Source organism: Otolemur garnettii, unplaced genomic scaffold (assembly GCF_000181295.1).
Source record: "Otolemur garnettii isolate 467f Iridium unplaced genomic scaffold, OtoGar3 scaffold00221, whole genome shotgun sequence".
NCBI classification, from domain to species: domain Eukaryota; kingdom Metazoa; phylum Chordata; class Mammalia; order Primates; family Galagidae; genus Otolemur; species Otolemur garnettii.
This window is the reverse complement of record NW_003852616.1, coordinates 1500801-1515768: the sequence shown is the minus strand read 5'-3', so window position 1 is coordinate 1515768 and position 14968 is coordinate 1500801. Positions and strand designations below refer to the sequence as shown.

Here is a 14968-nt window from a genome sequence, read left to right as displayed (position 1 = left end):
GCTACTTGGGAGGCTGAGGCAAGAGAATTGCTTAAGCCCAAGAGTTTGAGGTTGCTGTGAGCTATGATGCTACAGCATCATAGCTGATGATGCTACATCCAGGGGGACAAAGTGAGACTATGTCTCAAAAAAAAAAAAAAAAAACTGAATGAAATTTATAAATTAATTTAGGATTTTAACTGTTCTAGGTGTTTTTTAGATAATAAATATCTGGAAGCTAAAAGATCACCTAAAATTTTCTTGCCTTACCAAGCAGCAATTACCTTATACACTGCTTTACAGACTTATAAAATTGATCATTGAACATACATCATAAAGACCCAAAACTCCTGAAACTCTCTGAATGCTTATATCTACTCTAGATATTCATTGTAAGAAAATAATCATGGCTGGGTGCAGTGGCGTATGCCTTTAATTCCAGCACTTCAGAAGACCAAGATTGTTTGAGGCTAGGACTTTGAGACCAGTCTAAGCAACACAGTGAGACCTTGTCTCTATAAAACACAGAAAAATTAGCTGAGTGTGGTGGCACATGCCTGTAGCTCCAGCTCCTTGGGAGGCTGAGGCAGAAGGATCATTTAAGCCCAGGAGTTTGAGGTTCCTGTGAGCTAGGCTGACACACTCTAGCCTGGGCAAGGAAGCAAGACCCTGCCTTAAAAAAAAAAAAATAAGAAAGACAAAAGAAAAGAAAAAAAAATCCTAAATATTGAAAAAAGTAGCTGGATGCATAAAATACCCATTGCAGCATTACTTGCAGTAGGAAAAGTAGAAATCACCTAAATATCAATGACACAGGACCACTTAAATAAATCAGCATTAATATAACAAATAAACTATGGTACTGATAAAACTACTAGCTGTAAAAGCTATATATAGCAACGATGCTATATGTAGCATATAAGCTATATGCTATATATAGCATATATAAGCTATATATAGCAACTTATCATATAGCATCAAATGATAAAATAGGAATATCAATTATTTGTAGAATGTGAACATAGCTGCGGAAAACCCCTCAATATGGCCGGGAGTGGGGGCTCATGTCTATAATCCGAGTACCCTGGGAGGCACAGGAGGGTGGACTGCTTGAGCTCACGGTTTTGAGACCAGCCTGAGCCAGAGCAAGACCCCATCTCTACTAAACATACAAAAAACTAAGGCAAAAGGATTGCTTGTGCCCAAGAGTTGGAGGTTGCTGTGAGCTATGATGTCGCCATGGCACTCTACCCAGGGTGACAGACTCTGTCTCAAAAAAAACAAAAAACAAAAAAAACCTCTCAATTATGTGGACAGGAAAATAAAATGTGCTAAATTGTTTATAATAGGTTGTGGGTATGGAGCAATAGACAGAATTCTCCCACCTACCCACATTTATAAAAAGGTACTGTGGTGGGGAGGCCACCCCAGGTGGACTGCTAGAGCTGAGGAGTTTGAGACCAACCTGAGCAAGAGTGGGACACTGTCTCTAAAAATAGCTGGGCACTGTGCAGGGTGCCTGTAGTCCCAGCTACTTGGGAGGCTGAGGCAAGTGAATCACTTGAGCCCAAGAGTTTGAGGTTGCTGTGAGCTATGACCTCATAGCACTCTATTGAGGGTGACAGAATAAGACTCTGTCTCAAAAATAAATAAAATAAAAATAAAAAGAGGGACTTTATCTTTACAAATGTAATCAGTATAACCTAATTCTTTGTACCCTCAAAGAATGAATCCCAAACAATAAATAAATAAATAGAATAAAAATAAAAATGTATGGTGGGAGGTGATTTTAATACTCTTAAATCAAAGAAAAAATATTAGAAAGAAAAAACATATTATGGGGCTAATTTTCTATCATAACAAAATGCATTGCAAAAAATAATATTCTATGGCTTGGTACTGTAGCTCAAGCGGGTTTGAATCCAGCCCAGGCCTGTCAAACAACAGTGACACTACAACCAAAAAATAGCTGGGTATTGTGGAGGGCGCCTGAAGTCCCAGCTACTTGGGAGGCTGAGGCAAGAGAATCGCGTAAGCCCAGGAGTTGGAGGTTGCTGTGAGCTGTGATGCCACAGCACTCTACCCAGGGTGACAGCTTGAGGCTCTGTCTCAATATATATATATATTTTGAAAAATATATATTCTAAAACATTAATAAAGTGAGTAGTACCTGGGTGTTTGTTCAGGACCCCATTTAGGGTCCAAAGAAATGATGCTGTGGAAAGCACAGCATTTAGAGGTTGAATTCAGGGGTTTAGGTCTAGCTCAATCACTGATTGTTTTGTAACTTCTGAATAGCATCACACATTTTCTCAGGAAAAAAAGTGAAAATATTTAGAGGTAGGTGCAGATAAGTTAGCAAAACTTTTAGAAACAAATGGCTACTCATTAAGTTAATTCGGTTTCTACCAGGCCCCTGTTTGGGGGGGGGGGTACCTTCCTTCCCCTCTCGCTTTGAATTTCACCTTCTTATTCCTACCAGGAGGTGGAGGCAATGGGCTAGGAGGGAGGGACATAGTCTGAGTTGACCTTCTGACCTCACCAGGCTTCCAAGGCCTTCTCAGAGGGCCAGGAGTTGGGCCAGGGCTTGGACCAGGCTCTGGGGTGTGGGGATTTCCCATTCCCCTGCAGCATGATTTCTGTGGAGGGATGGTGCTGTGGACCTCAGGTTGGAGTGGGCCTAGTGCCCCAAGGTGGCCTGAAGACCTCTCAGTCTGAGGGTGAGGCAGGAGTCAGGACAGAAGGCAACTGTGAGGGGGCTCCCCAAAGCCCTGCTCTGCCCCTGCTGGTGCCATGAAGCCAGAGAAGCAAGACCAAGCAAAAACCCTGAGCAGAGTGAGGACATCAGAGCTTTGCAGGAAGAACTCTAGCAATTGCCAAGCCAGGCCGCTGTGGGGCCCGTCCTGGGGGTGCTCTGTGGGAGGGCGTTCAGCCACATGACCACCTGTCACTCGTAGGCTCTGCAGCCCAGTTTCAAAGACATGTGTAAACTGAGGCCTTGCCGCAGAGCAGGTAGAGGGCCTCTGGTAGGTGTGTAGAGCAGAGACCTCCTGCAGCCCCAAAGAGAAAGAGACGGAGCACTGGGAACTGAGTGGGGGCAACCTGGAGACGGTGTCCCTGCAGGGACTGGAACCCACACGGCAGCAGTCTGCCACCCGGCCCAGCAGCTGGGCTCTGGGAGGTTGTGGTCTGAGTGTGGTCGTAGCAGTGAGCAGGGCAAGAACCAGGCAATGACTGCTGACAATTAGCAGGCTCTGAGACTGCTGGCTCTCCCTTCTCAGGGATCGGTGTCCTCTCGGGCTATGGGAGCCCTCACTGCACCACATAGCCTCCTGGGTTTCTCTCCCAGAGGGGAGAGCCCTTCCCTCTCCCTGTCAGTACTCTGGGCTTGCCCATGTGCCTGTCCTTCTGGGAAGTGGGGGCAGGGAATGGGGCATGGTGCGAAGCAGGGAAGGAGAGCCTAGAGTTTGCAGCAGGGTTCTTGAAATTAAATTCTTCACCTCATACAGCTTCTTTGGAAAGAAGTACGGAGAATCCTCGAAGAACTCAAATTAGATCTCCCATTTGACTCTCCAATCAATCCCACTACTACCCATCTACCCAGAAGAAAATAATCCTTTTATCATAAGGACATCTGTACTAGATTGTTTATCACAGCTCAATCTATAATCGCCAAGATGTGGAAACAACCTAAATGCCCATCAACCCAGGAATGGATTAACAAATCATGGTATATGCACACCATGGAATACTATTCAGCCATAAAAAGATAGAGACTTTACATCTTTTGTATTAACCTGCATAGAGTTGAAACATATTCTTCTCAGTAAAGTATCACCCAAATAAAGAAGTATCCGATGTAGTCCGTTCTAACATGAAGCCAGCAGACGATCTAATTCACTCCCACATAGGAGAAAAACTCATTTCAATTCAAGTTGGGAGGAAGGGGAATGAGGGAGGGGGGAGTGAGGAGGGAGGGCTTGGGGTGCTCTCACTGAATGGGCACAATGTAGGGGTGTGTGGCACCCTTTGGGTTCAGGACACAACTATAAGAGGGAGTCTATCCAACAAATTAAAATACTGTGACTTGGTTGTTTATACCCTCACATTAACCTGAAATTAAAAAAAAAAATTAAATTCTTCACTCACTAAAGAAGGAACTGAGATCACACAAAGTAGGCACAGGGGGTTCTGAAGGGGCTGGTTGGAGTGAAGGTGAAGTTCAGTGATGTTCTTGGTTCTAATCCCCAAGTCACTCATCACTTTGTTCTCAAAGAAGCCTGGGACATAGTTCAAAAAAAAAAAAAAGATAGGCCGGGCTCAGTGGTTCACACCTGTAATCCCAGCACTCTGGGCGGCCAAGGCAGGTGGCTTGCTTGACCTCAGGAGTTCGAGACCAGCCTGAGCGAGAGTGAGACCCCCATCTCTAAAAATAGCTGGGTGTTGTGGTGGGCACCTGTAGTCCCAGCTACTTGTGAGGCTAAGGCAGGAGGATCACTTGAACCCAGGAGTTTGAGGTTGCTGTAAGCTGTGATGCCACAGCAGCCTACCCAGGGCAACAAAGTGAGACTCTGTCTCAAACAAAATTTCATCTACATCACGCAAAACAGCACTGCCTAATTTCATTTTTTTTAAAGCATAAAACAGTAAAAAGCAGAGTCTTCCATTTGAAGCTGGAAAAAACACCTATAATGTTATTCCATAGCTTGCATTTTACCTTAAAAACGTGAAAGGCTTCAAACTGGATGTTGGGACTCTTGTCCCGAAGGAGGTTCATCATCAGCTTCAGGTTCTCCGGCTTGCTGATGTACTTGGTCATGACGGCGAAGTTGTGGCGGTCCAGGATCAGTTCACCTAGCAGCTGCGAGAAAACACAGAATCAAAGGTACAGGCTCAGAGTCACCTTATTCAGAACAGATCTCACTTCTCACTGGAAAACAAAATGCAAACTAGTACCATGGAAAAAAATGGAGAGCCACTAATACGTGCACCTTAAGCACAGGCTAAATACAGTAGTTGTGAAGTTATCTTAAGCTTTCTACACAGTTTTACTGATGTCAGTGCTTAATGTGGTTTTTAGTCAGTCACCTAGAGCTAGCCAGAAAAAACGTTATTTTCTGCATTTACTATAATTATCTTGCTTCTCACTGGTGTGATGTTCCACGGGCACCCAGGTAGGACCGGAACACGATTACACCTCCCTCACCCGAGTAAGTGTACTCTTGCAGTTCATTGTAAAGACAGTTTTGTTAAGTGACTCTTAACTTTTCTCTGATTTTTATTTCAAAAGCTGAGATAAAGCTAGAAAAAATTACTGATCCTGAATACATAAAATTTAGTAAAGTGCAGTACTTTTTTTTTTTTTGAGACAGAGCCTCAAGCTGTCACCCTGGGTAGAGTGCTGTGGCATCACAGCTCAAAGCAACCTCCAACTCCTGGGCTCAAGTGAGTCTCCTGCCTCTACTTCCCAAGTAGCTGGGACCACAGGTGCCTGTCACAATGCCCAGCTATTTTTTTGGTTGCAGCCATCACTTTTGTTTGGTGGGCCCGGGCTAGATTCGAACCTGCCACCTTAGGTGTATGTGGCTGGCACCTTAGCCACTTGAGCCACAGGTGCTGAGCCTGCAATAAGTTTTTATAAGAATGTAAAGCAAAATGTTTTCTGGTGACAAACTAATGGTTCCCCAAATGCAGCATTACTTTAAGATAAAATAAATATAAAAGCACCCGGAGTGAGAGTAGTAGAGGCCCCTCCAACACATGGCCGAATGCATCTTTGCTCTGTTTCTGAAAGTTCTGTTCTCACAGTAACAGTAGCAATTCCTGAAGCTTCACCAACAAGGCAGCTGAAATGTACCCTAATGTGATTTTAAGTAGAAGATACACTTGGTTTTCAATTGTCCTATTTACTGGGCTTTTCCCTGGAGTCCTTGGGATAGTAACACACCATCACAGGTCACAGAAGTCCTGGCTGGGAGGAGTTGAATGGAAGCTGCTGCTCCCACAACAGGCTCCCTGATCTGTTTGTCTGAAACGACCACCTTGCCTATGATAATTCTTTTACCTATTTAACAGATAAGAAGTCCTTAACTTGGCTCAGCGCCTGCGGCTCAAGCGGCTAAGGCGCCAGCCACATACACCTAAGGTGGCGGGTTCAAATCCAGCCCGGGCCCGCCAAACAACAATGATGGCTGCAACCAAAAACTAGCCAGGCATTGTGGCAGGTGCCTGTGGTCCCAGCTACTTGGGTGGCTGAGGCAGGAGACTCGCTTGAGCCCAGGAGTTGGAGGTTGCTGTGAGCTGCGATGCCACAGCACTCTAACCAGGGGGGATAGCTTGAGGCTCTGTCTCAAAAAAAAAAAGAAGTCCTTAATTTAACGTCCATCCCATTTTTATAGTCATTTAACCCCAGTCCTTACAGCTGGACTACAGTGGCAGCACGAAGATCCAACCTGCTCTCTGCCTTATGCTGAAGTAATCTCCCTGAAAATGTCCTACATGTCACTAGCTCCACTTATTTATTTATTTATTTATTTATTTTGAGACAGGAGCCTCAAGCTGTCCCCCTGGGCAGAGTGCCGTGGCATTACAGCTCACAGCAACCTCCAACTCCTGGGCTCAAGCGAGTCTCCTGCCTCTGCCTCCCAAGTAGCTGGGACCACAGGCGCCCGCCACAACACCCGGCTATTTTTTGGTTGCAGCCGTCATTGTTGTTTGGTGGGTCCGGGCTGGGGATTCGAACCTGCCACCTTAGGTGTACGTGGCTGGCGCCCTAGCCGGTTGAGCTATAGGCGCCAAGCCGACTAGCTCCACTTATAAAGTAAATGAATAAACAAATAAATCCCGGGAGTCCCATGGATTTTGGGGAAAAATGAACAGCTTAAGATGCATTCAGAGCCCTCTGTCATCTGGAGACCCTTCTGTGCCTCCCCTCCCTGGCTCACCCTCAGTCTCATTTGTTTTTCTGAGACAGAGTCTCATACTGTCACCCTGGGTAGAGTGCTGTGGCATCAGAGCACAGCAACCTCACACCCTTGGGCTCAAGCAATCCTCTTGCCTCAGTTTTCCTATTTCTAGTAGAGATGAGGTTTCACTCTTGCTCCGACTGGTCTTGAACTCCTGCGCCCGAGCGAGGCGCCGGAGCGAGCCACCCGCCTCGACCTCCTGGAGTGCTGCCGTCTTTCTCCCACCTCTGCGGCTTCACTCTTCCTTGCTCCAGATTTTTGAGAAATGCTTTTGCCTCATCTCTGCCTGCCAGAACTAGCTCATTGTGTTGTGTTTAGGGAAGTCCTTTTTCTTTTCTCCAGTTTTTGCTTTGCCTTGACGTATGGGGTTATCTGCAAGCCACATTGAGACAGGCTCCATGGGGCACCTTTCAAATCCCCTTCCAACCTAACTGTGTGGTGTGTGTGGATATTGTTGGGGAAATAAAAGTCCTACCAACACAGAGTCCTCTCCTCAAAATGCAGAGAGGAAAATAAGGCAGTTTTTGGCTCAGCACCTGTAGCTCAGCAGCTAGGGCTCCAGCCACTAACACTGGAGCTGGCGGGTTCAAATCCAACCTGGGCTTGCCAAACAACAAGGACAACTACAAGCAAAAAATAGCTGGGCATTGTGGCAGGAGCCTGTAGTCCCAGCTACTTAGGAGGCTGAGGCAAGAGAGTCACTTAAGTTCAAGAGTCTGAGGTTGCTGTGGGCTGTGATGCCATGGCACTCTACCCAGGGCAACAGCTTGAGACTCTGTCACCAAAAAAAGAAAAAAAAAGAGAGAGAGAAAGAGAAAGAAGGTAGTTTTATTACTGGATAAGCAAATCCAGAGTACAATATGGTAGATAATCTATGAAAAAAGAGATTACAAGGACAGATGAAATTATGCCTCCTTTATTGTGCTACAAGCTAGTGCACACACACACACACACACACACACACGCACACGGGTCCTCTAGATGGAGTGACCTGTCCCTGGGGAGGACTTGACAGCACTGTTTCCGTGCACTCTTTCATAGTTCACCCCAAATTCATCACCAGACAACTGAGGCACCTGTTTATCTGAGTAATTGCCTTTATCTCGCGAGTATAATAAAACTTCTCTTATCTCTGACAAGAGAAGCTATAACTTAGAGAAAGGCTCTAAACTCTTCTGGTAAGAGGAAATAGGAGTATCATTTTCCTAGATGTATTTCAAAGGCATGGCTTCTGGAAACTCAAAGCAAACAAAAAAACAAAACAAAACACACCAAAAAAAACCCTTTTGAGTTGTAAAGTTGACAAGAGGCTTCCTTCAGGTCTCAAGAGAGATCTGTCAAATGCTGTATGTGTCCATGTCTAGTACTACACATGTATCTGTTAAAAGGTCTGAGCAAAAGGGAAATGTCAGTAAAAAAATTTACCCTTAAAATTTACACACACACTTTCAACAAATATTTGTTGGAAGTTACATTTGTAAGCTAAATTCAGATTAAATCACTTCAATCTTTATTATCTGGAGATACAGACACACACTGAACCTGTCCTCGGCTAATATGATCTCATGATGTTTCTGCGAAACAGCTGTGTTAAATCACCTAAAAACACTGAATCTGAAACCATTAAATGTTAGTCTTTTTAAATTAATATTGATAATGACAAAATGCTGTATTCCATAATAATACAAAACACCATAAAGCAATACTAAGTAAATGGGAAAAATCATTGTATGTTTTACTTTACATGCCTCATAGTACATAGTGAAACTATGTATCAAGTGGAAATAAGTTTTTTAAAAACTTAGTGTTTTGATGGAATTGACCCAAGGCCCCCCACCCAAAAAAAAACCCTGAAAAACAAAAATTCTACCAAGCTGCTTTTGAATTATAATCTTTCTTGTTGGTAATTGAATGCCATGCCTCTGAAAAAGATAAAAAATAAATTCCTAAGCTCTGTCACATGAAGGAAAGGAATTTCTCTGTTAATTATTTTTTATTGACATCAGGAACTAAGCACCCTAAGATGGTTCCAGAAAATTCAGAACATGATTAACAAACGGCAGCAGGTAGCAACTGGTTTGAAATCAGAAAATACCCTGGGACTTAAGAAAGTTTATTACTTACAAACTTGCTTACTATGATAATAATCTACCCTCTCTTGTTTCCTACAATTATAAAACATCTATGAAAGAAATTACAGAATCCATATATACACACATGTGGTTGTGTCAAAACACAAAATGAGTTCTGCTACCATAGATCTAATTCCCAAAAGAAAAATGCAAAATGGCATCAGTGAAGCTCCACAGAACAGTTTTCTACCAAAAAACAAAAACAAAATTTAATGAACTCAGTGTTTATATATGAATCCATTTCACAGTCGTCTACCATTCTGCTTACTTGAACGGAATACAAGACCATTTAGCAATGTATCTGCCTAGAAGCTACCATTTAGAACAGCCAACTCTTCAGTAGCCATTCCAACACCTTCTGCAGTCTTAGGTATACTAATTTATGTGTCTTTTGTCAGGTGTTTTTTTCATTGTCCAACCACTGCTTGGCTGTACAATGTTGTATATAAAATATCTGTGTGCCACCTAACTATAAGGGATTTTAGGCTGCCAGGACAGGAAGATGCCTCACAATTAGACTGGAGTGTCCGCAAAAGGGTAGGAAACAAGTTGGTAGGGGAATTTAAAGGAGAGCTCCTGTACCAGATAAAAATGTGGTCTGCTCTTTGCCCACATTACTGGGAAAAGCCCTGAGGTCTGTAGCTGGAGAACCGTGTGTGAAGGGATGGGAGGCTGCATGGTGGGGAGGAAGGAGGCCTTCTCACTCTCCTGTGCTCCCCCTCAAATCTGCATTCAATACTGTACCATCAAATTCACTGGAATGACAGACTTGCATTTTCAAATGCAAATGCATCCCAGTGGAATAAGCCCTAAACACACCAGAGTCCTGTTCATTTATTTAGAATAGATGAATCTCTATCAAAGAGGGAACTCTGGAGGTAATGAATTCTGGAGATAGTAATTAGGAATATTTATGTAACTTAGTTTGATTTAGTTAACAAATGTTAGTAGTTCTCACCACAACCCCCTCCCTGATGTGACCACTTCACAACGGTTAATGGGGGGACTGGACAGGTGAGGCTGAAGCCACCCTGAGCCCTGAGCAGACAATGTAGGCAGAGGGTGGGTGGTGGTGATGGCAGGCCAGTAAGGAAGAAAAAGCAGGGAGAGAGCCAGAGGAAGATGTTTGTCCTCAACTCCTCATCATTGGTTGAAAATGGTACAAGGAGTAATTCTGAAGACTATTCCCTTCAGCTTTCTTTCTTTTTTTTTTTTTCCTGAGACAGAGCCTCAAGTTGTCACCCTGGGTAGAGTGCCATGGCATCACAGCTCACAACAACCTCCAACTCCTGGGCTCAACTCCTGCCTCCGCCTCCCATGTAGCTGGAACTACAGGTGCCCACCACAATGCCCGGCTATTGTTTGGTTGCAGCCATCATTGTTGTTTGGTGGGCCCAGGCTGGATTCGAGCCTGCCAGCTCAGGTGTATGTGGCTGGCGCCTTAGCCACTTGAGCCACAGGCACTGAGCCCCCTTCAGTTTTCTTCCTTCTAATTTGGTTTAGTCACCTCAGTTCATACAAACCTCTCTACTTTGGGCCAGTATCTGACAGACTCCCACGGAAAAGAGGAAAAGAGGTCTTGGTGCCTATAGCACAGTAGTTATGGTGACAGCCACATACACCAAGGCTGGTGGGTTTGAATCCAGCCTGGGCCTGCCAAACAACAACCAACTATAACCAGAAAATAGCCAGGCATTATGTCAGTGCCTGTAGTCCCAGCTCCTTGGGAGGCTGAGGCAAGAGAATTGCTTAAGCCCAAGAGTTACAAGTTGCTCTGAGCTGTGACACCACAGCACCCTACCAAAGGCGACATAGTGAGACTCTGTCTAAAAAAAAGAAAAGAAAAGAAAAGAAAAAAAGAAAAGGAAAAGAGGAAAGACTTGGAAAATTCATGAGAAATTTCCTACAAGAGGTCTGAGAATTTCCCGAACTTGTCTCCATGCACTTAGGTTGGCTGCGCTGTACAGACAGCTTGGTAAGGCTTTAGAACCTTCGTATATCAGCATCTCACAGATGTGTGTGGTGACCTGGGCGTGTACTGCTGAGGTTTCATCACTGTTGCTTGTTTTCATGTGCCATCACGAGAATGTTGGAGCTTGAATTAGAGCAAACGTTGAATTACCTGTTGAACTTGACGAGTGGAAGTGAAATCAGGGACATGTAGTCCAAGTTTATGGGGATAATGCCATAAAGAAAACAACAGTGTACAAATGGATTAAATGCTTTTCTGAGGCCAGGGGTGGTGGCTGACACCTGTAATCTAGCACTCTGAGAGGCCAAGGCATGTGGACTGCAGGAGCTCACAGGTTCAAGACCAGCCTGAGCAAGAGCAAGACACTGTCTCTAAAAATAAATAAATAAATAAATAAATAACCAGGCATTGTGACAGGTGCCTGTGTCCCAGCTACTCTGGAGGCTAAGGCAAGAGAATAGCTTGATCCCAAGAGTTTGTGGTTGCTGTGAACTATGACACCATGGCACTCTACTGAGGGTGACAAAGTGAGACTATTTTTTTTTTTAATGTTTTTCCAAGGGGAGAGAAAGCATCATTGATGGAGAGAGGAATGGGCAGGCAGTAGCAAGGAGAACTGACAAAAAACTTGCAAAAATGTATCAAATTGTGTGTTAAAATTGTCAGCTGACTGTGAGAAGCACAGCAGACCAAGCAAACATTGATAGAGAAACACTTAAGAAAATCTTAAATGAAAATCACAGCATGAGAAAGTGGTGTGCAAAAATGGCCCCTCAAGAGTTCACTGATGAGCAAAAGCAAAGGAGAGTTCAAACAGCTCCTTTGCTAAGACCTCTTGTGGAGGAGGGACGGTTTGGGGCGTCATCACTGGTGATGGAAGATGGGTGCTTCAACATGGCCCTGACACAAAGTGTCAAGGTGCACATTGGAAGTCAGCCAATTCACCACAACCAAAAAATTTCTGTCAGTCCAAACTGAGAGTCAAAATTTGACATTAGAGGGACTGTTCATTATGAATTTGTACCAACTGAACAGTTAACCAAGTTTGCTATTTGGAAGTGTTGAAAAGGCTGCATGAAAAAGGTGAAAATGACCCGAACTTTTCAGCAACAACTCATGGTGCTTACATCACGACAATGCACCAGCTCACACAGCACTGTCTGTGAGAAAGTTTTTAGCCAGTAAACAAATAACTCCATTGGAACACGCTTCCTACTCACCTGACCTGGCCCCTCTCTGACTTTTTTCTTTATCCAAAGATAAAGGAAATATTGAAGGACATGTTGATGACATTCAGAACTTCAAGGATAAAATGACGACAGCTTTGATGACCGTTTCAGAAAAAGAGTTCCAAAATTGGTTTCGGGGTGGAGGAGGCGCTGGTGTCAGAGCACAGCTTCCCTGGGGGGCACTTTGGAGGTGACCACAGTGATGTTCAGCAGTTAGGTGTGTAGCACTTTTTCTGCTACGAGTTTGTAAACTTAATTGTCAGACCTCATACCCTGACCCTTCAGAGCACTGTGACCTTCCTTCTGGGGCTACTGTTTCTTCATGGGCACGCTCCCCTCATTTTGGCTATCTTTGTGGAGCCCTTCACAAACAAAATATTCTGCTCTTGAGGTATGTGGCTACGGCAGTGAGATATGCCTTTTCTTCATCTGCCCTTAGCGACCTGTCTGCATGTGGGGGAACACAGCACTGGGGTCAGCAGCGCTCTGCCTGGAGGTCAGTTCCAGGCACAGCTTGTCTTGTGACTACAAGCTCCTACACTGACAATAGCCCACAGGGGCTTCCCTCTAAGTTTCTATGAGTGTTGAGTGACTGGCTGGAAACTGGCTGCTCCACTGATGTGCAGTGATGGCACAAACACCAGGGAAAGCTGGTTGAGGCTACTGGGAGCTCATGGGCAATAAAAATTGACAAAAATGTGGTATAAAATGGACTGAATTTATTGCCTTAGCTTAAAATTACATCCACTATTTAGAAGCAAAACGCATTGTCCTACAAATGCCAGCATTCAGATATATAAAGATAACACATGTGTGATAGTTAGCAAGCTGGAGTATCATACAAATTCTTTGTTCTAATAAAAACAGCCAATCTTATTATTTGCCAAAACATTCTTTGGTATAGCCAAGTGGGATCTGAAGGGCAGGATGCAGCCCTAGCCCACGCTCACCTTACAGACTCTCCTACCTTCCCTGGGCAAGTGGCCTTTTCCGGGATCTTACCCCAGGGGAGGGCGGGCCACTCACAGATACATGTGGCCTGCTCTATTGGCTCAGTGTCACATCCACGGGCATTTCTCACAGGAGACAGAATCCCAAATAACACACACTTTCACGCTCTTATCCAGAGTCATTTTAATTTTTCACAAACTTAGGCCTGTGCTCAAAGAGGACCCAGAGGAGAGGCCTCACTGATACTCGGCTGCTCTGCCTACACCCTGTAGCCTTCTGCTCCTTCGCCCTGCTCAACTTTTCTTGTCAGGACTTAAAACCACATGAAAATTATGTATTTATTTGCCCATTTGTCTATTGTCTGTTCTCCCTCAACAGAACGTGAGCTCTAGCTGCCCCTGGCTGTCACCATGTGTCTGGAACAGGAGCGTGTTTGTTGACTAAATGGAATGTGCCAACTCTCACACCTCCTTCCCAAAAATTCATCCAACTAAGCTACTTCTGGGTAATCAGGAGTTACTTTATGTTCCTTCCCCACTGGTTACATCATCTTTTAACCTCTTTCCAGATTTAGTTTCTGCATAACACTGGCAGCGTTCAGAAAAGCAAAGTTTGGTGTGCTCAATCATGTGGTCTTCTCTACTACCCATCTGTTGCATTGCTTTCTAAAAACATTCTTTAGATTCTTAGGGACTGATCATGTTTCATATTTCAGAATCTTTACTGTAAATATAATTTGAACACATCATGTTAAGTGGTAGAAGTATTTAAAACAACCTCTAGGGAGACAATGACTAACCAGGGTGCTTGGAGAACAGGGCCTGGCAAAGAAATATGGTAACAAAAAATTCTTTAGGAAAATATGTTACAGGTCTGGGAGGTAAATGCTTCCCATAAAACAGAAGACCCATAAGGTTCAACCTATAACAATATCATTTTCTAGTAAAATGTTGTTTTCATACTCAAAGATATTATGAATTTATCAGTTATTGTAGTTACAACTTCAAGGGAAAATTTAATCTTTGTTATTTCATGTGTCATATGATCTTCTTGCCAGGTGACCTCTCCCCTTTCTCTGCAAAATATGCCTCCTCCACAAGTCTAGTAACAGAGGTACATGTAAGAACATAAAATCATTTCTTTCTGCCTATTCTATTTCAAGATATACCGACAAAGAATTACAGGAGCCTCACTGGTTCCTCCTTATAAACAATAATTTTCAGCTGTGTTGTACTCTACATCTTTTCATCTCCATAAAATATCCCCAAGGAGAGAATTGTGATTCTATTTGTTAGGTTAGGTTTGGTTTTCTCTCTTAGTAGAAATATTATAAATTGTACTGTCACATACTTACCATTTATATTGTCACTCCCCAAAGTATTTGAGGCAGGACACTTGTGTTATTTTGTTATCAAGTATGGTCATAACATAAAACTTCACAAGTTATTAAAAAAGGGTGACATTTTAATTTTTCTGTATTTACTCAGCCACCAATAGACCAATCATTTGCTAACAAGACATCAACTATGGGAACTCTAAAGAAATGTAATGTTACCTTTAAAGATTGTCTCTTAGTCACATAGTTCTCAGACTGAAGCAATTTCTCATAGTCTTCAAAGATCTAATGAAAGAATAGAAAAGCCGAGTGAGTGACAGGGGAGCAGTCCCCAGCCGGCTGCTGGCTGTCTTCCCCAGGGTGAGTGACAGGGGAGCACTCCCCAGCCGGCTGCTGGCTGTCTT

The 14968-nt window shown here is 43.8% G+C and overlaps 1 protein-coding gene across 1 annotated transcript in view; it reads right to left on the bottom strand.

Annotated features, from left to right (window-relative positions):
• Positions 1–14968, bottom strand: part of CAB39L (calcium binding protein 39 like) — a 55887-nt gene that overhangs the window by 6671 nt on the left and 34248 nt on the right. The window contains exons 6-7 of the mRNA XM_023508080.1: positions 14784–14849; positions 4697–4840 (exon numbers count right to left, since the gene is read on the bottom strand). Coding sequence (XP_023363848.1) covers positions 4697–4840; positions 14784–14849 — 210 coding nt within the window. The remainder of the gene's footprint in view (positions 1–4696; positions 4841–14783; positions 14850–14968) is intronic.